This window comes from Microcebus murinus, chromosome 13 (genome assembly GCF_040939455.1).
Source record: "Microcebus murinus isolate Inina chromosome 13, M.murinus_Inina_mat1.0, whole genome shotgun sequence".
In the NCBI taxonomy this organism is placed as follows: domain Eukaryota; kingdom Metazoa; phylum Chordata; class Mammalia; order Primates; family Cheirogaleidae; genus Microcebus; species Microcebus murinus.
Window position 1 is genome coordinate 24309216 of NC_134116.1, and position 26738 is coordinate 24335953.

The 26738-nt window shown below is 33.3% G+C and overlaps 1 protein-coding gene across 1 annotated transcript in view; it reads right to left on the reverse strand.

Annotated features, from left to right (window-relative positions):
• GPC5 (glypican 5) overlaps positions 1-26738 on the reverse strand; it is a 1282273-nt gene that overhangs the window by 1013777 nt on the left and 241758 nt on the right. Inside the window, exon 3 of the mRNA XM_020290272.2 lies at positions 6229-6923. Within this exon, the coding sequence (XP_020145861.2) occupies positions 6229-6923 (695 nt within the window). The remainder of the gene's footprint in view (positions 1-6228; positions 6924-26738) is intronic.

The window sequence follows — 26738 nt, forward strand, 5'->3', positions numbered from 1 at the left end:
ACCGATCAGCACTCATGTGCACAGATGGAAGTAAAACTCAATGGAAATCATGTAGGTGGGATGGGAGAGGAGGGGATGGGTAAAATCATAACTAACTGGTACAATGTAAACTATCTGAGTAATGGGCACACTTACAAGTTTGACTCAAGCAGTACAAAAGTATTCCATGTAACCAAAACATTTGTTCCCATAATATTCCGAAATTTAAAAAGAAATGCTATTTAAAAAGTAAATAAAATAATAATAATAATAATAATAATAATAAAAAAATAGAACTACCATATGATCCAGTAATTCCCCTTCTGGGTATATATCCAAAGGAAATGAAATCAGTATGTACAAGAGATATCTGCACTCCCATATTTATTGCAGCATTATTCCCAATATTCAAGATACAGAATCAACCCAAGTGTCCATCAAGTGTCCATCAATGAATGGATAAAGAAAATGTGGCCTATTATACATAGTATAATAATATTCAGCCTTAAAAAACATCATGCTATTTGCAACAGCATAGATGAACCTAGAGGGCATTATGCTAAGTAACATAAGCAAGGCACAGAAAAACAAATAATGCATGAATCTTATTTAAATACAGAATATAAAAACATTGAACTTATAGGAGCAAAGAGTAGAATGGTGGTTGCCAGGGGTTGGGGTTGGGGAATGGTGGGGAATAAGGAGGTGTTGGCCAAAGGGTACAAAGTTTCAATTAGACAAGAGGAAAAAGTTCTGGAGATCTGCTGTGTAGCATTGTGACTACAGTTAATATATTGTACACTTGAAATCATTAAGAGACTAGGTTTTAAATGTTCTCACCACAATAAAAATGTATGTGAGGTGATCAATTTTTTGGTTTGACTTAATCATTCCACAATGTATACATGTATCAAAACATTATGTTGTATGCCATAAATATAATTTTTGTCAATTAAAAATAAAATATAAAGAAACACAAAAGATTTTATGCAGTATTTAATCCAGAGAGAATTTACCCCACCAAAGTAGCAGAGAATATTTGCAAAGCAGATGGAAACATCAGTGATGTATGTGAAAAGCTACACAGATAAAATTCCAAGGAGAAATTATTTCAGAAAATCTCAAAAGAATCACTGGGTATTATTAAAAACTTCTTATTCCTAAGAGACAAAAAGCTCATAATATTGAGATAAGAGCTCTGTTATCTTAGAGAAACCTCAATAACTTAACAAAAGTGTATGCATACTTGACACAAAAATTGATTGAGGAAGAGCATAAGTTCCATTCACTTTTACTTTTAAAATGAAATGGGAGTTAGTAGCCTGGAAAGAAGCAGATGTCAGGAAAGGAGGCAGAAAAATAGCCTTCAAATATTTGACTTAGTCACTAGGACTTAGTCCTTATCTTCAAAACATTACAGTCTAGTCTACCATGGATGGCAGTTTAAGATGTAGAAAGCCATTCACCATAAAGATGAACTATCCAACAACTTGAGCCATCCATAAATATGATGGACCACTGTTCTGGGACACCTTTATCCAGATTCTGCTTTATAAGCCTCAGATCTTCATGAGACATTTAATAATTGTTCCTCTCTCAGGAAAGCAAGTAGAAATAAAGAATTAATGATTATGTGTATTTATTCTCAAGTAATTCATGCCACAATCTTCCTCAAAAAGATAAAATCAGAAGTTAATTATGCAATATCTTCTAAGTCCTTATGAAGTATGTATCCAAAAATTATTCAAGCGTGTTATCTAATGTGATTCTAAAGGATTTTGGACTTTCCTCATATCAGGTACATGGGTCTTGATTAGCCCCGACCAGTGCCAATCATTCCAACCTCAGGAGAGGTTATCAAAAGGCCAGATTGGATTTACCCACCACGACCACACCCACACCCTTGATTCATACATGGAGGGAGAAGATTTCCCACACATGAAGGATTCAGACATAATCAGGCATGTGTAGAAAATTCCTACCAGCAGACGCTGGAAATACTATAAAACTACCTCAAGATAATGCAATTCTTATTTGAATAGAAAATCAATGCACAATAAAATTGTCCTTTAACTTGTCTATAATCAGAAAATACCCCATTCCATATGTATTTTAAAAAATTCGCCTAGCTTTGAAAAGAGAAACCACTAACTGTCACTACATGATTAATGCGGCCACTTCTGGAACAACAAGTTACCTATCATGATTTAGTGACTAGAAGTCAGTGGGTGAAAACCTACGTCATAATTCAAAATAATTGTACCGTGTTTAAACTTCTGTTCTCTAAAACTCTAGGAACCTACTCTGGTATCACAATATTTCACCCGAAGAATAAGGATGCACTTTCTTTACCCAAGTGTCCTTACCCTCTGGCCTGTGGCATCACAGAAGCTGTAAAATGTCTGAAGTTACATGTCATATTTTGCATGTGTTTGTGTGTCAGTGTGTGTCATTTTTCTAAGGGGAAGGGCATATTATCCTTTTTATGATTGTGAAAGTATCATGGCTACAAAATGTTTATGCACTATGCCACCTTTTCTTCATCACTCAAAAGCTCCCACACTGCCACCAAACAAATGTCATGACTTTTGTCAAGTTCATGTGTTATATTCAATGTAGAATGTATTATATTTAGGATATCTAAATATAAAATATATGAAATTGCAATGGCATTGTATTTTAATTGGGTTACTTTGGAGACAGAGATTTTGAGTATTCTGCCCAACCATTTTTTTCCCTAGTTCCTATTTTGGCAAAATTCCATACATAGTAATATTTTAGGAAAATGTATACCACATTCAGAAGAATAGGACAAAATTAGGACAAAATAGGACAAAATTAGTGCTTTGCCCTAAATAATCTGGGCTACTATTTTAGTTTTTCTATTAATTTTTTGTATACACATATAGTTAAAATACCTAAAAACACATAATAAATTTACTATAATTACTTTCTACAGATTCAGATAAATGGTATGTATAGAGGAAGTGATGAGATATTAGTTGTTTTAACAGCTAATTAAAGTACATTTAGTGTATACAATTCACCTTGAACTAAATTTAGATAGGTTTTATAAATTGAATTATATAGTGATTCTAAAGTAATTTGGATGCAACCAACTGAATCTCTACTAATACTGTGGAGCTAAAAGAGGTTAAAAACATATTATCTATAAGAAAAAACAGAATGGGACTTTTCTTGTTGAAAATTATGCTTCTTTCTCTAAAGGCACAAATGAGAAAAAAAAAAAAAAAAAAGAAAATTATGCTTCTGAGCCCATGAAAAACTTTTGGTTTCCAAAACTGTAGAGAATCAATGTTCAGCTGAGTTTCCTGATAACATTTGTCCCATTTACAACATGGTGAAACACTGAAATTAACCCAGACCCTATGTTCTTATACCTTTAATAAGTTAAAGTCCCAGCTCATAACAATAAAAATATACCAAATGCAATTAATAACAAAAGGAATACCAAAAAATATTAAGCTTATTTATGCAGTTAATAAATTATTTAACAAGATGGATATCTATATCCATTAACATTAAAATACCTTGAGATTTTACATAATATTTTCTGAAAACAAGGTTTTTTCTCATTTAATAAAAATATTTTCAATTATTTGTTTATAGTAAATGGTTGTTTAAAACATTTTTTGATCTCTACACTCATAAGAAAGTGGTGCTTACTTTGGGAGCATTTAAAAGACCAGAGAAAGACCAGTGAATTATTTGTAAATAATATAGTATGGTAATAATTAGTAGGATTTAAACACTTACCATGTATAATCTAAGTGTGCGAGTTCATTTTATTCTCACAAGAACTCTATTATGTATGAATTATATTACCCTATCTAACAAAAGACGAAACTGAAGTTAAGAGAGATAAAATAATCAAATGTATAAATTCACAGATAGTAAATGGTAGAGCCATATGTGAAATCCAATCTTACACGAGAACCTGTATTTTTAATCCCAACTTTTGCTGGATGTCTATTTCTGCTTTATTAAATTAATTTTGTCTTAATTAATCCATAGAATAATTATAAAATTTTAAAATATTGTCTTGTAAATTAGCTTTTGTTTCTTTAAACAATTATCAAATATAAGATACTTACGATTTTTCTCAGGAAACTAAACTTCTTTTATTCCAGCTGAAATTCATCCAACAGAGCTATTGTACACCTGGTACCTCTATGGATTTTTTTTAACACTTTGACTACCACACTAGAAAATAAGGTGTTTCCTTATTTTTCCCTGAGGCCATGGTGTTTTATTAAAACAAAACAATGTTTTTGTATTTGTTTATTGTTTCCTGTGCATGAGTTATATACAATGTAATCCATTTTTAGAATTAAATTGTCACTATTAATTGTAATAATAAGAACATCAACAAGGAAGATCTTCATGAACCAATGCAGCAGGGTTTTGCTCCACAAGGCCCCGGAGTCAAAAGTAGCCTGAGTTAAATACAACTCACATGGCAGTCAATGTGTTAAAGTGAAAATATTTATTTACTAAGGAATAGACTTGGAAGTATTAGATTTCAGAGATTGCTTTGAGAATGTGAGAAAGTCATTATTTGCTGGCTCTCCAGTAATTTATTTTGAATTTGTTAAATTCATCGATGTGTGAACTGGTTATCAAAGCTTGATAAAGAGCTTATAAATCACTTTGAAGTTGGCAGAAATAAATATTAATGGGTCAATTTTCAAGGAATTTAAAGTCAGTTTCTTCTTCTGCTGTTCCCATAAGTAAAAAAGAGAATCTCAGTTGTTTTATTTAGAAAAGAATCTATAACTTATTAGCAATAATTCATGTTTCTCAAGATAGTCATAGGACTATTTATTATATGAAATCAGACCACTTGCTTTAAAAAAAGAGTTCTCTTTGGAAATCCACCAAGGAGTTTCATGTGAGAAAAGTTTAGTGTAAAATTTATTAAACACAAACTTGATTCTAATACTTTGAGATACTAAAGTAACCTGCTTCACTAAGGTCTGCTCAGAGCTGTCCTTAGAAGAAGTAAAAAGAGTAAGGTTGTCAGGTACCAAATGTCTACCAATGTCAGAGTCTGACCAATATTATCCCATTTAAACCATTGTTCCCTACCTTTTCCCACAGGACAAACAAGCCCAAAGGAGTTTAGTAGTTTTCCCAGTCAGTTTTGCTGACTAAAAGGCAGCAAACTCAGGATTTAAAAACATGCCTATCTACTACAAATCTGTCTTATTTTAGTATTTAAAGTCGGAAAAGCAGATGATTTTCTATATGACAGATTTTAAGGATACAAAAAAGACCTCTTGTTCTCCAAAATACATAACAAAAAGGATCAGTTCTCTTACATATATTAGAAAGCTCTGGCCCTGAGACATTAAATGGTATGCCCCAAATTAATAATCAAATCTGAACTTAGTCTCAGATTTCTTGTGGCTATTTTCCATTTTGGAGATACTCAATATCACTATGTGGCCATTTTGTTTTCTGTATCCAAGGCCAGGCGCAGTGGCTCACGCCTGTAATCCTAGCACTCTGGGAGGCCGAGGCAGGAGGATCACTCAAAGTCAAGAGTTCGAAACCAGTCTGAGCAAGAGCAAGACCCCGTTTCTACTAAAAATAGAAAGAAATTACTTGAACAACTAAAAATATATGGAAAAAATTAGCCGGGCATGGTGGAGCATGCCTATAGTCCCAATTACTCAGGAGGCTGAGGTGGAAGGATTGCTTGAGCCCAGGAGTTTGAGGTTGCTGTGAGCTTGGCTGACGCCATGGCACTCTAGCCTGAGCAACAGAATGAGACTTTGTCTCAAAAAAAAAAAAAAGTTTTATATGATTATTTGTGTTTTATTCAATGAGGAAATGGAGCCTCAAAGAGGCTAAAGGGACTTGTCTAATTTCATGTAGCTAATTACTGGCAGACCACAGATCTGAATCTATGCCATTCCTGATTTTAAACTTGAGCTCTCACCTCAGTAAACTAACCCACTGAGAAAGTTTCTACTTGGGGGAGAAAGTGGTATCTTAACCAATCAAAATTTTGATGTAAGATATTTAAAAAATACTATCTTGAATCAAATATGTCCATTCATACATTCTCCTACTATTTCCTAAAGTATAAACTGCCATAATTGTTAAGCTGCTATAATTTAAAAATATATAATGATGTGCTAATACTCAACAAAGCTTATATATACCAAGGCTAATCTTTTGAGTTCTAAGAAACCACACAGGAAACATGGAGTGACTACTTGCCTGTTCTGATAATTTTTGTCCATTGAGGTGAGCCTGTATCACAGCATCATTAACAAGCAAGTGGAAGTTCAAGAGCACATGTTCAATGTCATATGTTCCATGCATCGCATCTGACAGCTCTTCCAGTGACCGGATATATGCGTGCCAGTGTGGATTAAGCTCCGCCATGTGTGCCAGGCAGCCTCTCACGACATTGAGGCAGTACCCCATACAAGGCTTACTGAGAGTCAGGCCCTGGCAGTGAGGGCAGTACTGCATCCTCAGGAGGGCTCTGCTGCACTCTTTGGAGAAGTGTACATAGTCTGTGGTGTTGATCACTTCAATGCCCAGATTGAGTGCCTGAAGAAACGTTCGGCTGGGCAGCAGCGACCTCCCCATCTGCCCCATTATTCTTTTGGGAATATTGCCAAATGGGCTAACATCCCGGCGAGCCATCCGGATGCATTCTGAGTATTCCAGGGAACTGTCAGTCACATCAGGGTTAATGAGATGGTTGTAGACCAGAGGAAAAAGACTGTCAAAAAATCTGTTTACAAATTCTTCGTGATTAACATCTGCACCAAATAAATAGAGCCCCACATCAGTGAAGAACTCCTGAATGGAAGCAGCAGCCTCTAAGGCCATGTTCCTGTAGGTGTTGCAAAAAAGTATACTGGTGTAATTTTCTGCTTGTCTGATGAGAGTTTCAAGGGTTTCTGTAACATAAGCAGAGGTAAAAGATGAAAAGGTTTAGTATTCATGTTAACACTGTTTGTCCACATACTTCAGACTGTAAAAGAGCTTAATGTATTAAAACTAATCTAAGGATCTAAATCATGATACTGAGCCTACTTTACCAAATTCAGCTTTCCAAGGATAAAGGCTGGACAACAATAGCCATTACACACGACACACAAGTTTCATAGAGACATATTTCATAGAATCAAAGTTTGTTAAAAATATAGAAATTGGAAATACATGTACAGCAGTTTCTCATTTTATTCTATAGTCATGCATAAACTACTAATGATAGAAAAAAACTGTCACTGAAAAATGTATTTCATATTCTGAGTTCATTATTTATAAAAGATGATAACATTAAATACCCAATTCACCACCTTCTGTGTTTTTTATTGTTTTTCATCTTTTTTTAGAATGAAAGCTGGAAGATTACACACTGGTTGCTACAAAGAGAGGCTAGATTCCCAAAGGAAAAAGTGACAATCCTCAGGTCTCCTAGCATGTTCAAACTAAAAAGAATGTAAAGCATTTCATTATCAAACTACTCGTAAATTATTACACCTTGTGAAGCAGTAGGAAATAATGACTACTGTTATTTGATGAAAATAAATAATTGGGACAACATTACCAATTACATACTGTTGTTCTTATCATCTTGTCTTCAAAGATATTACTATGGGATATTTTATTTCTCACTTAAGTAACTGATGGATCCAAATCCATTTCTCCACAGGAAGAACCAGTAATAATTTATCCACAAATTTAAGGAAGAAAATCTAAGAATGGGAGATTGGAATAATCAGCAAGTCAAAATAGTATTTCAAAATGATGGCATTAAGCAGCAGTAAACACCTTGGATATACTGGTAATTCATATTTTATAATCAGCCTAAATAATGATATTGGATTGTATCAATATATAATTATGAAATATATTCAATAAAATGACCTGCTATAGCCCCAATCTCATAGTTATTTTTAATTGGGTTGTAAAAGACCACATAATAACACAGTAATCAAACTACTGTTTGAGTATATGAAATGGAAGAACAGTAGAAAAAATAAAATGAAATAATGAAAAGCAGAGGTACATAGAGAGTTACTAATGAGGCAGAATTATGTCCTAAATATGCCATAATATCCTCACTTTCCCCACAAAAACGTACACTTTCATAAACTGTACAATTGAATAAGAATACAATATCACGTATTCTGATACTGGTCTAAGACTCATTCATATTGGGTTCCAGACTTTAGGGTCATAAAGCAAGGTGCCTCTACTCTCCAATCAAAGGCAACATCTCTAAAAGGCTATTTAAACTCTGTTGTAGAACAGAGTCCTGCCCTACAAACTCTAGTTTGTTAGCTAGATGGTATTGTTATCTATGCATCTCTAGTGCCCATTAGAGTATAAGCTATCCACTGGTTACGCAATAAAAATGTGAAAGAAAAAGAGTGGAAATGGTAACTGAAAGCTTCAGTTGAGATTAGCAGCTCTGGTTTCCCCAACTGTCTTGATCACCTGGGCTACATGGAAGAAAAATACAGATTTTCAGTCCCCTGCACGGGGAATTCTAAACTCTACAGGTTTATCTTGGTCTATATTTAAGAAGCAGTCCAGGTGATTCTTTCAACCTGGCCAACTTTTGAAACATCATGATTACAGATATGTGTAAAATGTTCTCTGCTCTTATAGAGTCGTTCAGCAAGCAGTCTGCCATGACAACCTGACCCCACAGCTGCCATCTCAGCCACTGCACTCTGCTTTCGCAGATCTGCCAGAGTGAGTGTGAAAACGGAACTGAACCATGTGGCTTGAACTACAACAAAACTGCTAGGCTTATATTTTTCCCCATAGATAGGTTCATTTTTTTCAGCAAGTTGTGTATGACTATTAATTGTGAGGTAGGTCACAATTTTATCTACCAATAATGGTCAAATAACAATGTTTGCAAATTATTTAATTTTTTAAATGTAATAAGGATAGATTAAAAAATACCCATTATCACATTCTTACATGGTCTCCGCTAGAGTTTCTAAGGAGTGTTCTATAGATGTGTTCATGTGACTTACACTTGCCATATTATTATCAGTGGAATAAAGGTTGAATGTTGCTGACTCAAGCAATACAAATGTTTTATCTGATTTCTGCCAACTCTAAGTTATGCTCAAATACACAATTTTTTAAAAGACAAAAATAAAATGTTTCTTTATAAATTTAAACTCAATTGCTTTATAACATAATGATTTAGAAATATATGGAGTTTACCTTACAGTAACTATATGTTCTACAGATTAATTTATTTTGTGAAAACAATATTGAAGAGAATGCATTTAATGTTTAGGAGTATACATTCAAGATAAAAATGAGTATAGTAATTCCAAATATTGTTATTTCTCTTTTAGGGCTGCTCTGTACTATTTGCAGCAAAATAATTTTGATTACTATATGAGTAATTAAAAAATAAATTTCTGAACAAAGTCTATAGTTTTATAGACTAGTTTTTCTCTGATTTAGTGTTATTCTTTAAAACAAAATAATCAAAAAACTAATAAAACTGATAAAAGTTTTATGAATTATATTAGAGTAAAAATTTTAAACTTTTCCCTATTATCACATATATTATTGTACTACCCTTTGAAGGAGAGACTATATGTTCCCAAACATGTGCTTTATAATGATGTTTTGGTGAACAATAGAATGAATAGAAGACATTGATCCCATAAAACTACAATGAAGGTGAAAAATTACTATTGATAAAAAATTCTTATCACCCAATGATGTTGCAGACATCATAAAATCATAGTGCAATAATGCATTATTCACATTTGTGGTGATACTGGTGCAAACAAATCTACTGCACTGCCAGGGGTATTTAACTGTACCACATAAAATTATATACAGTACAAATTACTTTACACTGATAATAAATGATTATTTAATGACTTAGGTATTTACTATACTATACTTTCTATTTTTTAGAGTGCATTCCTTTCATTAATTAAAATCAGCAAGAAAAAATGAAACAACCCCATTAAAAAGTTGGCAAAGGACATGAACAGAAACTTTTCAAAAGAAAACAGACTGATGGTCAACAAACATACGAAAAATTGCTCAACATCTCTACTTATCAGGGAAATGCAAATCAAAACCATAATGAGATATCACTTAACTCCAATAACAATGGCTTTTAGCAAATGTCCCAAAACAATAAATGTTTGCATGGATGTGGAGAGATTAGAACACTCAGATATTACGTGTGGGACTGCAAACTAGTACAACTTCTGTGGACAGTAATATGGAGATACCTCAAAGAGATACAAGCAGAACTACCATTTGATCCAGCAATCCCATTACTGGGCATCTAACCAAAGGAAAAAAAGACATTCTATAAAAAAGACATCTGCACTCAAATGTTTATAGCAGCACAATTCACAATTGCAAAGATATGGAAACAACCCAAGTGCCCATCAATACATGAGTGGATTAACAAAATGTGGTATATGTATACCATGGAGTTCTACTCAGCCACAATAGCAATGGTGATCTAGCACCTCTTGTATTGTCCTGGATAGAGCTGGAGCCCCTTCTACTAAGTGAAATATCACAAGAATAGAAAGACAAGAACCTCATGTACTCACCATCGGATTGGTATTAACTGATCACCATTTATGTGCATATTTAGTAGTAACATTCATCAGGTGTTGGGCAGGTGGGAGAGGGGAGAGGGGGATGGGTACGTCCACACCTAATGGGTGAGGTGTGCACTTTCTGGGGGATGGACACGCTTGAAACTCTGACTCACATTGGGGTAAAGGCAATATTTGTAACATAAACATTTGTACTCCCTTAATATGCTGAAATTAAAAAAATAAAAAATAAAATAATGTTAACTGTAAAATAACCTAAGGCAGGTCCTTCAGGAAATATTCCAGAAGAAGATATTATTATCATAGGAGATATCAGCTCCATGAGTGTTATTGTCCCTGAAGACTTTCCAGTAGAACAAGACTGGAAGTGAAAGACCGCACAATTGATGATCCTGACTCTGTGTATGTCTAGGCTAAAATATGTGATTGTGTCTTCATTTTTAATAAAAAGCTTGAAAAGTAAAAATTAAAACAAAATATAATTTTCAATAGATAAAATTTCAATAGATAAAATTTTAAATAGATAACATAATGATGGAAAGAAAATATTTTTTTACAGATGTACAATGTGTTTGTGTTTTAAGCTAAGTGCTATTACAAAAAGAATCAAAAAGTTAAAAATAGTTTATACAGTAAAAAAGTTTCAGTAAGTTAAGGTTAATTTATTATTGAAGAAAAATAACTTTTTTATAAATTTAGTAAAGCCTAAATTTATAGTGTTTATAAAGTCTACAGTAATGTCCTAGGCCTTCACATTCCCTCATTACTCACTCACTGACTCACCCAGAGCAGCTTCCAGTCCTGCAAGCTCCATTCATGGTAAGTGCCCTATCCAAGTGTACCTTTTTTAAAACTTTACACTTTTTTTTTTGACTATACCATTTCTATGTTGAGATATGCTTAGATACAGAAATACTTGCCATTTCGCTACAACTGCCTGCAGGATTCAGTATGGTCCTATGCCATACGGGTTTGTAGCCTAGGAGAAACAACCTTATACCATGTAACCTAGGTGTGTAGTAGGCTATACCGCCTGGGTTTGTGTAAGTACACTCTATGATGGTCACACAATGAAGAAATTCCTTAATGACACATTTCTCAGAACATATCCCTGTAGTTGAGTGACACATGAATGTATCAACATCCAGATTACTTCCTGAATATCTAAACACAAAATGGATTTTAAAAATTGATTTATTGTTAGTTTTTCACTGTTATTATCACAATATAATACATTTTTTTTTGCTTTCAATATGTATTAACTTTGATATTGAACCATTGAATTACCTAAATATATGTTAGGTATGCATTTTTGTGTATTTGTGATCAAAACATTTTTTAAATCCAATCACTGAACAAAAGTGTAAACTATTGTTCTATATACATTTGATTCCTCAATGCTTAGAAATAAATATATTTTTGTGAATTTTTTTGTTCCAGTAATTTCATAAAATTTTAATATACGAACATCAAAAATGAACAATCTAGAAGCCAATCAATTTGATGATTTTGTTACTATTTTTTAATGTAGAGTTGGTAAAATTAGAAGTTGAATTTACTAAAATTAGTTGTTTGTATTAACTTTGAATTGCAAAACTATCACTTTGCTCTTATATCATTTTTACCAAGAAGGTGAGCGTTTCTGTTTTTTGAAATTAACATTATAGTATTAGTAAGATTTAAAATTTTCAAAATAATTATCAAATAAAGTATTTGCTGCTTTGCAAAAGAGTAATAGACACATATCATTTTTTTAAATCCAAGCTAGGTTACATGGTGAACTAACTCATCAAATCTACTTAATTATTAAAGAGAAACCATACAGTTCCTTTCATTACAAAGTTTTAATGCATAAGAAACACCCCTTACTCAAGCTATATAAGTAGTAGCTTTCTATTCAAGTGCTAAAAATTGTAACATACCTTGAAAAGAAATAAACGTTTGCCAGTATTGCTTACGGAACTTAAGGAACAGATTAGAACAAATTTTCTATTTTTGAATTTTCCATTGAAAATTTCAACAAGCTCTTCTTTTCAGTGATATCAGAATAAGTCTATCAAGACAGAATAATAATTTCCAGCATTCCTTTAAATACCTGAGTGTTAGATGGAATAAAAGATGGCATTCTAAATACTGTTTGAAGGGAAAACATAATTCCTCCCAGTCTATGGAAAACTTAATTTATCTATATATAAAGTAACTTATCCATTATATCACTAAACACTGAAGTTGTAATGCATGAAGTTTATCTACATCTATTTCAGTTTTCAACATTAATGTACTAAGATAATTTTATGACAAAAACTCTATGACTAGGAACTTTATTTCAATTTTTTCCAGCCCACATTCTCTTTAGAGACATTTTATTATACATACAAATGAAAACTGACACTTAAGTTAAGGATTTAAATTTAAATAAAACGGGTAGAGATAAAAATCAAACAATATTGATTTAAAATTAAATTTGAAAAATTGCAAACTCCATGAAGATGCAAGTGTAGGTAGCTTTTTGCAATGTGCAACACTTAATATTTACAGGGCTTTTAGGATTAAGATAAAGTTGACTCCGAAAGGTATAGATCATGAAATAACTGCTACATAACCACCCTAGGATGACATGAACAGATATTTTATGACTTTTTTCATATTTTAAATCATGTTTGATATCTGAACATTTTAAGATACACAATTAATGTCAATTACAACTTAAGGCTATGGATATCCTCAAATATAGACAGCAGATGAAATATTAAGAGATGAAAAAAGATTAAATCATATCAACTATGGATAATCAGATTATTTTACAATGTATATTTGAGTTGAAGAGAAAATGTCACAATGAATTTGCATTTTTGTGCATTATGATTCTCAAGTCACAGGTTTTATTACTGCAACAGATAATTCATTACTACTCTACTACTTCAGAGCTACTGTGTGCCTGAAACTATCTATCATTCTGCATTAAATTATAGCTAGATATATGAATAGGTAGGTTAATCATTTTAAGAATAATTTCTCAACCAGTTTTTATCATATACATATTAAAATGAATTTTAATTTTACTTCTTTTTTATGTAGTGCTTTCCAATAATTTTAATAGTATCACATTTAATAACTCCTTTAATTATCAGAAGGCCATAATAGCCCCAATAAAGATATGCATATTTAAATAAAAGAAGAAATTAACCTATTTTTCTAACCTGGACAGGTTTATACTGAATTAATCCCTTATATTTTCTTATTCCTATTTTTTTTCCAAAAAGTAAATGTGAAATAAAAGTTTTTTAGAATATTAATTTAATAACTTTTTAATGTTATGCAGTATGATTTATAATATAATTCATCAGAAATTAGTTCATCTATACAAATAAATAGTGAGTGGGATATTAATCTGTATCACCAAGAATTAGCATATTGGTAATTAATCTAGTCTCCTAGGGCAAGCACGCCATGAAAAATGCTTTCTCAATTTTTCTCTCCCTCACCCTTATTTTCCTCCCCATTAATTTGGTGATCATGGTGTTCCACATTTATTTCTAATATTATTTTCTAATCATTTATGTTCTAAAAATCAATTTATGATTTTAGCAAAAATTTAAACTCAATTAAGCATTTGTGTAATAGATAAAATAAGTACCAAATAACTGTATTTTATATCATGAATTATTGTCCGGTGAAGGTTTTAAATAAAATTTTCTAATAGTTTTAAAAACAAACTCAGAAACACAATGTAGAAATACAAAACAGCTACACAAAACAGTTTCCTACTCATTAGTTTACATAATTTTCTAATTTTATATAGAATAAATAAATATCTTGGTGACTCTCTCCCTCTACCCCTTTTTGTTTTGGTTAATTTCATACCCTAAGGCACGGGTATACTTTACTTAAATAAACAAAAACTTTCACTCTATCATCTCATAATCCTGCCCTCATTTTCTCATTTTACATCTCAATAAAATGAGATTTTCTATATTTTTGTCTTTCAGTGCCACATTGTTTATTCCTTCTTCAGCGTATTCAAATCTAGTTTCTTGTGATACTCATTCCTTTATCCATTCATCCAACCAATATTATTTTTTAATTCCAACATATTATGGATATACACACATTTTGATTACGTAATTTGCTTTTGTACAGTGTGAGTCAAAGTTATAAGTGTTCCCTTCATCCATATAGTATGCATTGTACCCATTAGGTGTGAATTTACACATCCCCTCCTTCCCCTCCCACCTACTTGATTTCTGTTGAGTTTTACTTCCATATGTGCACATAAGTGTTGATCAATTAATTCCAAGTTAGTATTAAGCACATGTGGTATTTTTTTTTTTTCCATTCTTTAGATACTTCACTTAGAAGACTGGTCTCCAGTCCATCCAAGTTGTTACAAAAGATACTATGTCACCACTTTTTTATGGCCGAGTAGTAATGTATGGTATACATAAACCACATTTTGTTAATCCACTCATGTATTGGTGGGCACATTGGGTTGTTTCCACATCTTTGAGATTGTCAATTGTGCTGCCATAAACATTCAAACGCAAGTGTCTTCTTTCTAAAATGTCTTTTTTTCCTTTGGGTAAATATTCAGTAGTAACACTGCTGGATTCAATGGTAGGCCCTAAAGGTATCTCCATACTACTTTCCACAGAGGTTGGCTTAACAAAATAGGTATAGATGGGACATGCTTCAAAACCATTAAAGCCATATATGACAAACCCACAGCCAACATCATACTGAATAGGGAAAACATTGAAAGCATTCCTGCTTAGACAAGGTTGCCTAATATCACCACTCCTACTCGACATAGTGCTGGAGTTTCTGGCCAGAGATTTCAGACAAGAAAAGGAAATCAAAGGTATCAAAGTCAAAATATTGCTCTTTGCTGATGATATGATCTTATATCTAGAAAACCCCAAAGATTCTGCCGTGAGACTACTGGAATTGATAAACAAATTCAGCAAAGTCTCAGGTTACATAATCAATGTACACCAATCAGTAGCTTTCATATACACCAACAATAGTCAAGCTAAGAATCAAATCAAAGACACAATACCTTTCACAATAGCAACAAAGAAAATAAAATACATAGGAATATACTTAACTAAGGAGGTGAAAGACCTCTATAGGAAGAACAATGGAACACAGAGGAAAGAAAGCAGAGGATGGAAACAGATGGAAAAATATGCCATGCTCATGGATCAGCAGAATCAACATTGTTAAAATGTCTATACTACTCAAATTGATCTACAGATTCAGTGAAATTCCCACTAAAACACTAATGTCATTTTTCACAGATCTGGAAAAAATAGTTCTACACTTCATATGGAACCAGAAAAGACCCCAAAGAGCCAATGCAACCTTACATAATAAAAACAAATTGGGAGGCATCATTTTACCAGACTTCAAGCTATACACACAAGGCTATAGTAACCCAAACATGATACTGGCACAAAAACAGAGACATATATCTAGGGATGAGAAGAGAGGACCCAGATATGAAACCATCTTCATATTACCATCTGATCTTTGACAAACCAGACAAAAATACACACTGGGGAAAATAATTCCTACTCAATAAAGGGTGCTGAGAAAATTGGATAGCCACATGTAGAAGACTAAAACAGGAAACACACTTATTACCACTCACAAAACTAATTCACAATGGATAACAGATTTAAACCTACAGCATGAAACTATAAGAGTGCTAGAATAAAATTTTGAAAAAACTCTGATAGACATTGGCCTAGGCAAAGAATTTATGAAGAATTATGAAGAACATCCCCAAAGCAATCACAGCAACAAAAAACTTAATTAAATAAATGGGTCTTGATTAAAGTAAAAAGCTTCTGCACAGCCAAGGGCAAAATCAACTAGAGCAAATAGACAACCTACAGAATGGAAGAAAATATTTGCATACTATATACTCAATTTATTCTGTCACAGTTCTGGATGCCCAATGTCCAAAATCAGTATTACTGGGTTGAAATCAAGGTGTGGTCTGGAGGCTCTCCACTACCTCTGAAGACTCTAGGAAAGAATTCATTCCTTTTCTCTTCCATTTTCTGGTGGCTGCTGGTATTTCTTGGCATTCTTTGGCTTATGATGCTAATCTTTGGGGGCCAATATTCAGCCTACTATATTACTGATAATGGAAGACAAACAATAAAATAAAATAAATATAAGCTTAACTTGCAAACTCAGGAGACAATGATTCTAGCCCAGGCTCTTCCAGAAACTCCTAAAAGCCATTTAACCTCTCAAAGCATCAATTCTATCCTTAATAAAATGGATATGATAGTGTCTGCTCTGACCATGGGACAGACACAGGGTATCTGTAAGATTTAAAGGAAATAAAGCACAAGATGATGCCTGGTGTCTCCTCCCTCCTCTTGTGTTTATATACTGCACTAGAATGGTATTTTAAGACTAATTGTACACTGCTGCCTTTCCTTAGACCATGAGTCCCTTGAGCAGGAATCACGTCCTGTCCATCTTCATATCTCCCAACCCTTGTCCTATGAGGGACTTCGATGCATTCTGATAGGTTCAGGTTCAAATCCCCTGCAATTAGATGCTAGTCCTGTGAGTGTACATTTCCTAACTTCTCTACCCTTCTTTTATTCTTAGCAGAAAATAGGTATAATAATGGCACCTATCTCATAGAGCAGCTGTCAACATTAAATGAATTTGTACATGCTACATACTTGCTTAGTGCTAGCAAGTAGAATGTGTCCAAAACACATTAAGGAATAATAATAATAATCTCTATCTTCTGCTACATACTTATCATGAACTAGATGATTCATTAAGTTCTTTTGGAGAATTAATTCAATTGATTCTCCAACCTATGGTGCGGGTACTCTTACTAGCATAAGAATAACAATTATTATTTTTGTTATTATTATTATTATTATTTCCATTATTATTGTTGTTATTATTATTGTTATATTATTATTGTTATATTATTGTTATTATTATTATTATTATTATTTCTATTTTACAGATGATCAAGCTGAAATATAGAGAGTGTAGGTGATTATTTTAAGGTTTACATAGAAAGTGGCAGAGCCCGGATTTGAACCCAAACAGTTTGGCTCCAGATCCTGGGTTAAGAGTCATTATGATATAATATCTCCTTCTAAATAGGCTGACAACCTATTTAAACAAGTTGACAATGGGACATTAGAGATAGACTTAAGCGAAAAGCAAAACAAAATAAAACAAAATTTTATATAATTGAACAAAAGTGCAAAGATCTCACTGCTAATTTGGCATACTATGGTATGTGGGATAATCCAAATTAGCTATCGCAATTATTCTCTTTTTAAACAATGAATGTTATTAATATGGAAAAAATAAATAAAGAGAAAGCTTTGTTTGTGTTGTGTTGGAGTCAACTCAGCTGAAAATTTTCTATTATTGTCATTTTGAAGTGGAAAAATGCATGCTAATCTCTGGGAAAGAAAGATACCATTTAAGATCTTTACCACCACACTGTGAAGAAGAAAATATTCTTGCTCTTCTTCTACATCTCCCCACAAAAATAAAACAAAACAAAAGTCTATGCCAGAAGATAATATAAGAGAAAATGTACTAAGATTTAGTTAGAAAAAGAAGGTGAAGTTCTGTTCAGAGAAAAGGTTGGGGAGATAAGGAATGTTGCATGTGATGGTGCACGAATTCCATAGGGTGTGGTGGAAGATAGGCAGGCAGAGAGGGAAAGCTGACTGGGTGAGATTGTCACTGAAATCATGCAAAGGTTTATCCCAACCTCTTCCTAAGCAAATGCGATGGTTCCTTCCCTAGGCTCACACTCTCCTAGTTACTCTGGCCTCTAAATCTAGGAACATGGATTCTTTTACATCCTCTATTGGTGAAAACTTGGTTTCTTTCAGTCATTCCTCCACTTCCTAGGCCAGACTGTTCAAAGCCCTGGTTCTTGTTCCATATCAGCTTGTTCAAAATATAGCACCACTTTTACAATATCAAATAAAACTTCAAGCTGATGACTTCCACACTGACATATGTAGGTCAGTAATTCTCAAACTTTTTGGTCTCAGGACCCTTTACACTGTTAAAAAGCTATCGAGAAACCTTTAGTTTTTGTCTTGGTAGGTAAGCTACCTTTATATATTATTTAAAATATATTATATATAAATAGATTAATATAAATTATTTATATTATTTAAAAAATAAAACCCAATAATTATTTCAAAATATTTATTTAATCCTTTGAGATAATCATAAAAATATAATTACATTAGAATAGATTACTTATTTTGTACAAAATTACTATATTTTCCAAAACAAAAAATGTTAGTGTGGAGATAGTCATTGTTTTACATTATTACAAATTTCACTTACATCTGGCTTAGTAGAAAAGAGCTCATTCTCCTGTTTCTGGATTCTATCTGTAATAGTATGTTGTTTTGGTTAAGATATGTGAAGAAAATCCAGCCTCACACAGATAGGCAGCTGATAAAGGCAGGGGCATTTACTAGCCTTTTCATATCATTGTTAACATTTTTCTTTTATATTACATCAAAACATGACAAGTGATTGTTTCTTCAAGGTTAGGGACAATGTGGAATCTAAAAGCATTGTCAATGAATCTTTCATAATCTATTTATTAAGATTCACTGGTCAATCTATCACTTTGAATGGTTCTGTGATCCATGCAAGATTTTGTAATTCGTGCACTGACATTTGAAAATGTTGGTTCACAGGTTATGCAGATTTTCCCAATCCTGACACATTTCATTACTTTGTGGTATATTAGGAACCTGTCAAGGTCATGGTGATAGATGTAAGTTTTCAAAATTTCCGATTTTCTCTTGAAAACTCAAATGTTATCATTGGCAACAAATATAGTAAGTTGTTTTCCTTAAAATTATAAGTTCATTTTATTCAATTTTAAGAAAATATCTACAGAATACACAAGTCTAAATCACCACAGCTTGCCTCTCAATCATTTTGTTTAAGAAAAAAATTATCAGGAAAAAAAAAAGTGGCTAGTTCAGCTTGCAACTCAATTGCAACCATACTTCAGTATGCAGAAGATTTGTCTCATGTATTGTTCTCATTGCATCACATAGACTATGAAAAATATGTGTAAATGAGGGTTTATATTTAACAAAATGAATAATCTTTATCATTTTATATCAGGACATTCTTAAATGCAACTGGCTTTTTTAAAATGTGAGTTTGTAGATATAAAACACCCAGTGATTACTACTATAGTTTAGTGCCACCAATTTAATTTGTGCTAACGCCCCAGTAGTTTTGCTCACCATTGCTTTTCCACTATCAGTGCAAATGCCAAAACAGAAAAAAAGTAAATGATGACTTCATAGTAATATGAAAATAGTTTTGATCTCACAGACACCCTGAAAAGGTCTCTGGAACCACAGGTCACTTTGAGAATTGTTGCTGAAGTGAACATTTCTTACCTGAAACCCAGCTATTTTTACACTGTATAACTTACCAACCTGGATCTCTTTTTGCCAATTATTTCCCTCTATTGCCTCAGCATCTTTCTGACTTGCTTATTTTTCATATTAGGATCAATCTTGAGCATGTAAACTCAAGGTCTTATAACTTTCATTGCCCATGTCTAGTCAGTCATCAATAGCTTTAATTTATTAATTTGTTTTAGAATCGCTTTTAATCTTTCTCATTGCCAATATTGCCTTAAATCGAGTTTATCCACCCTAGATTACTTAAAGAGCTCCCACTGGCTCTTCAGCCCATTTTCCTCATATCAGTATTGAGCATTCCAAATGTTTTCATACTTTTTTCACTGGTTTATTTTAGTACAATGTTCGCTCCAGGACCAAGTCTAAACCCATAGACCTTAAGTAAACTAAAACAATTTTATTTACATTGCAACGTCTCCAAAACATGCCTAAATGGATATCCAAGTGCCAGAGATGCCATTTTATTAAATAGTACATGGCATTCTAAATCAAGACAAATTAATTGGACTCACAGTTCTTCTAACTACATAATGATAGCTAACTTCAATCTTTTATTTTCTAGTCAGCTCTATGCAATCCACAAATGTACAAAAGAAAATGGTCTTGAGTTAAAACTCTACAATAACAAGTAATGAGACAGAAGCAGTAACAAGTATCCCATCAAAGAAAAGCCCAGAACCCAATGGCTTTACTGCTGAATTCTAACAAGCATTCAAAGAACTAATATTAATACCCATCCCACTTAGACTATTCCAAAAAATTGAGGAGGAAGGAATACACCCAAACTCATTCTACAAGGCATGATCACCCTGATACCAAAATACATAAAGACACAATAACAAAAAAGAAAACTAACTATATGCCAATATCTCTGATAAGAAATTCAAAAATCCTCAACAAAATACTAGCAACCCAATTCAACAACTCATTAAAACTTTTAACATCTTCTAAATAGCTATCGTAGTTTAATATCCCCTGTCATTATATTTAATTATATTTTTTATTATGCCAAATCACTACAAGCCATTGATGATATTTATTGTTCTAAGAATGTTCATTAATTTACACCCTCTTCTTGATGCTGGGAAATTTTGGTAAACCTTTTTTGTAAGTAAACATATATTAGTATGCATCGTAGCATCTTATACCTTTCTTATCTCCTGATTCTTGGGAAATTTGCCTAGAGTATAGTGTTAAAAATGCATTTGTTTCTATTAGCTTTATTGAATAGCTAAGGAATTTCATTGCAAAACACAAGAATATTCTCTAAGTCATTACACAAATGCATACTAAGTATACTTAGTATGCATATATTATACTAAGTATAATAGCAATGAGTTCTAACTACCTAATTCTTTAATACAAAGGAACTAAAAAAATTGTTTTAATTACATTCTGGAATCTCCTGATTTTAAAGCACTCTGATCATGGTCTTACAGATCTACTGGATCATATTACCAAGTGTCATGTCTGAGTGATTCCTACAGTTACAGGTCAGCAAACAGAGAAAGAAATGAATTGAAAGTTTTCACTCTAAAGTTGCAGACAGTTTAATAAAAATAGTGTTTCTACTTTGACAAGAGAGAAACTTCCTCAGAAGGTAAGCAATCTTTTAGACCATTACATTCTTTCCAAATAGCAGGAGAAAAAAAATTGCAATACTTTCTGATAAATGAAATGGGTTATAAAGTACAAAATCAATCAGACCTAGAAGAGTCCATTTTACTACAACATCTATTCCTGCTTTCCTAGCTGTAATCAGAAAATACTCCAACAGTAACATAGTCAAAAGCAGAAAAGAATATGTGGTTTTGATATAGGATGCTAGCAGCCCTTTTTAAATGCACTAGAAATCTAAATTTAAAGACAAAGGTGCTTCTAGTAATATAACTTTTAGAAATCTAAATTCAAAATAATTATGATTTCAATGTAGATTTTATTTTTGAACAACCACCAATTCAAAAAAAAAATTGCTGTTCTTATTCAAAAGTTTTAAAAATAAGAGTAAAAACCTTTATTGCTGCAAGTTTGCAGAGCAAGGTCAAAGTGTTTGAAAGATCAGCATATTAGGAAGGGAAACGAACTGGACAAATGAACTAATTCATCTCTCAAATGCCCTTATAACGAACCTAGGGACTTGAGGATCTCTTCTTTAAAAATCAAATAAATGCAAACAAAACTATAAGTTTTAAAACCATTGTCAGGCCTTATTGCCTGTGTAATACAGTTAAAACACAGTGGCCACATAGCTAATGAAAAAAATTTTACAAACCTAGAACTCAAACCCATTTCTTTTCTTTTTTCAAATTTGTTTTCTTGGAAATTCGTATTAGCTTCTGTGTGGAGGTTCAGTCATACATTTGAAAATCATTAAGTGAAAAGTATCATTTAGGAAGGTACTTACCAATGTCGAGCTTTAATAAAAGGATTGAGTCATAATTCCTCTATATTACACTCCTACTTATAATTCTCATTTTCTTTCATTTTGAAAGAATTACCCTTGATGTTCTTACATCTTTTTTTTTTTTTACAATGAACTCGAGTACAACCAGCATTATATATTTCAACAGGTTTTTTCATGTTGTAGTCTATACTTGTTATTACTGAACTTCATTTTGCTTTTCTATTTTCAATTTTAAGGCAGAGTCCACTTCCACACAACATAAACATGCAAGCTGTTCCCTGCTCATATACAGAGAAATGTTTTAGACAAGCATACGGATTACCCACGCAATCCCATCAATAGCCTTAAAAAGTAGTGGTCCCTGTAGCTACTCCATTTAACCCTCATGAGGTTAAAGGCCAGCCCACTTACCACTCTAGCTAAACCCATTAACAGCTTCTTATCAAAACCATGCTCTGGATGAAACTTAAAGGTAGATGGGAGTTTAAATAAAGTCACATATTCACCAACATATAATTTGTTGCAGTGTTTTAAAAGCCTCAGCAAAGTTAAGAAAAAACCTTAGTCATCCTCTTAGCATGAAACCTGTTTTACTGTTCCAGAATGATTAAATTATTCAGACATTTAGATCTATTGTGCATGAGGGAGGATATAAAAGAAAACACTTAGTAAAATTTCATCAGTAGTATTTTAGAAAACATATAATTTCCTCTAGTTGAACCACTCTAAGTTACATCCAGAGTGACATACAATTTTTATGCTGTATTAAAAACTAATTTTTTTCATTATTTTTATAAATGCATTTATAATATGCATTACAGTAGCAGTGCTAGAAGTGATCTAGCATAATACAACATTAAAATAGCCAAAGGAGGCCGGGCGTGGTGGCTCACACCTGTAATCCTAGCACTTTGGGAGGCCGAGGAGGGCGGATTGCTCAAGGTCAGGAGTTCGAAACCAGCCTGAGCAAGAGTGAGACCCCCGTCTCTACCAAAAATAGAAATAAATTAATTGACCAACTAAAAATATATATACAAAAAATTAGCCGGACATGGTGGTGCATGCCTGTAGTCCCAGCTACTCGGGAGGCTGAGGCAGTAGGATCGCTGAGCCCCGGAGATTGAGGTTGCTGTGAGCCAGGCTGACGCCATGGCACTCACTCTAGCCTGGGCAACAAAGTGAGACTCTGTCTCAAAAAAAAAAAAAAAAAAATAGCCAAAGGCTCCCATTGTATACAGCAAAGTTTCCTTAAACCCTAATGTGCATGAGTTACTTCAGGCTTCTGATTCACATCAAGACATTCACATTTAGTAGGTCAGGGATAGGGTCCAGAAATCTGCATTTTTTAGTAAGCATTGTAAATCTTGGCCCTGACATTTCTAAAAGTCTAAACACCCTGCCGTGAGATAGGCAGTGCTCTTTCTTAGGCGAGGCGTAACCTATTTTTCCACTCTCATGTCGTCCATGCTCCATCTCTCCCCTCCTGCTCGTCCATGTCCCCTTCTCCTTCCGCCACACACACAGTTGATGCTCCAAACACAGAAACACGATGCTGCTTTGCTCTTCCAGCCCTTCACACATTCCCTTTCTTCTATCCTTTTCTACCTGGAACACTTACATTCAGCCTTGAGAGCAACTGCCGTCTTACTCAGTAACTTTCTTTAATCTGATCAGGCTGTCAGAGGTGTGTATTCTTTTATTACATATCACTGTGTACATATCCCTTTGTACGTGATGGGTATTGCAGTATTTTATAATTATTTGCTAACATTCGTATATGCCCCACTATACCCACATTCTGCGAAACCAAGGATCACACTTGATTCATCATGTACTTCTTCTAAGCACCAGGCCTGAAACGTAACAGGTAGGTAATAATTATTTTTTCAGCAAAAACTTGAATGTTACTATGGTGGTTCTTTCTCAAATAAATCTAAACACTCTAAATTCTTGGTATGTATCAGTGCATATTTAATGCCATATATCTTAAGTCAGAATCCTGCAGAATTGTACAATCTGTCAAAGATCTATATCAGGGTTTCTCTATGAAATCACTAAAAATTTAATTTACCAAAAATTCAATTACATTTAACTTATTTAAAGAGATAGCTTGTCTTTTATGCCATTTTTGTTTCCCATATGCCCAATAATTTTTTTTCCTACTTGACTTAATTTTTAAATGTAACAAAAAATTGTGCTTGAGAAAAAGGGTGATAGTAAATGACTTCATGATTCACTACTCAGATGTTCACAGCTATTAGGTTTATTAAAAAAACCTTTATGGTCTCTTTGCTTGTGAAGGGCAAATTCTCCTCAACTAGTCTAGATGAAAAAAAATGGAATAAAGATTGGAAAATTATCTACATAAAAAAGAAATAGGAATTTTTGGTGGGCCCTGCCTGCTCCATTTTGGGAAAAACATGCAAAGAGAAAGTAACTCTGGTAAAATGACAGGAAGTTAAAGAGGATAATGAAAGGACTTTGTGTTGCTAGCCACGACAGGAATGATTTTTAAATGTCTAGAAACAGATGCTATGCTTTGTGCTGCTATTACCACTATCTCCAAATGTTCAACAAAACTCTTATATATGGCAATAGTGAGTTAGTGGTATACTGGGAGATTTGAAGGAGAAAGTATTGATTTCCCTAATCTAGCAACATAGGGGCAAAGAAAGGGCAGCATCCTCAGGAAGGAGGACAGTGAGCAAGCATCAAGGTACCAGCAGGAGTTTGAGTCTGGAGCCAGAAGTGGTAATATTATAATATGGAAATATATTCTCTGGGAATATTAAAAAATATCAATGTGAATACTAAGTTCATTATAGTAAATTGCATAACAATTTGATATATTTTATTTGGATATTAAAAGGAAGTGTGAGCCCAGAATACTAAAGCACTAATAATATCAAACTTATATCTTGGTGTAGTGGTATAGAACCCACAATGTATACTCCAGAACCACTGCCTTGTTTCCAGTTCTGGCTTTGCCACCACCTATCACCTAGACTTTGGGCAAGTAATTTAACTTTTCTGTTTCTCTGTTTTCCATTTTATAAAATAGCAATAGTAATAGTGTCTACCTCATAGAGTCAATATTAGGATTAAGTCACTTAATCTTTTTAAAGGACCTTGAACAGTGCCTTTAAGACAGTATAGTAGCTTTTCTTAATGAAAGAAGATTTTAAAAGTCCTCCATGAAACTCTCATCTGCTAGCAGATTTTCTTCACTATATCATGTACATAAATCACATTTACACTTTTATAATAATATGATCACAAGGCTGATGAAATTATTCTCTACAGATGTATATATAAAATCTGTAGAATAAAATGTTATGGTTGTATCAGTTAATATGAAGTGCTTTTATTTCTTTGTAAAGTAGTCCTAATACTCTGTCTCATGGTTGGATGGAAGACAAATGTAAAAATCAGATTATAAACTCTAGCATAGAAAAAAAGTCAAACTTGTGTTCTTTGGGGCTTGCCAGAAAAGATATAGAAGGGTGGACTTGTCGCTTAGCACAGAAACTCTTCCCCAGTTGAAACTGTCCACACATGAGGCACTACCTCTGAGAGGAACACTTTTTAAATTGCATGATTATTCTTTGTTCATTTCTCAGTTTGCCCCACTCAGCCGTGAGCTTCTTGGAAGCAGGAATGATGGTATCCTCAGAAGCTACTGCAAAGCTGGCCCACTGCAGGTGCCTCACATGTTTGTTTAGCTGGTCTGTTCTGTCTTTGCATACCCTTGCCCACTGCTACCAGTGCTGCACTGTCCCATGGGAAGTCAAAGCACAGATTTAGCATATCCCGCAAAGCAGAGGAATTGGGGAGGAAGACATAATTATGCAAAGCTTTCGATATTTTATTTTCTACCCCCACCAAAAAAAATATATCAAAATGACAAAAAGAAGGAAATGTAAAAGTTTCCTGATCTCTTTTGACACATTTAAGTTCAGTATAGTATTGCTTTTAATTGGCTATGGGAAGGTACCATAATCTTTTTATTGCTTAGAGTGTCTAAAAGTCTAAATCCTTCTTGATTCCCTTCCTCCGTCTCTAGTAGACAAACACAATTTAGCTTATGATATCTTCCTTTTCGGTACACCACAGTCCCTTCCTTTCATCCAGCTCTCTCCTAAATCCTTTCAAGTGTCACTGCTTCTAAGATCCCTCCCCCTGCTGTGTTAAATACTTTGCCTCTGTGCTACCTTGACATTCTCTAACATCTGACGTTAGCATTCTCATTTTACTCAA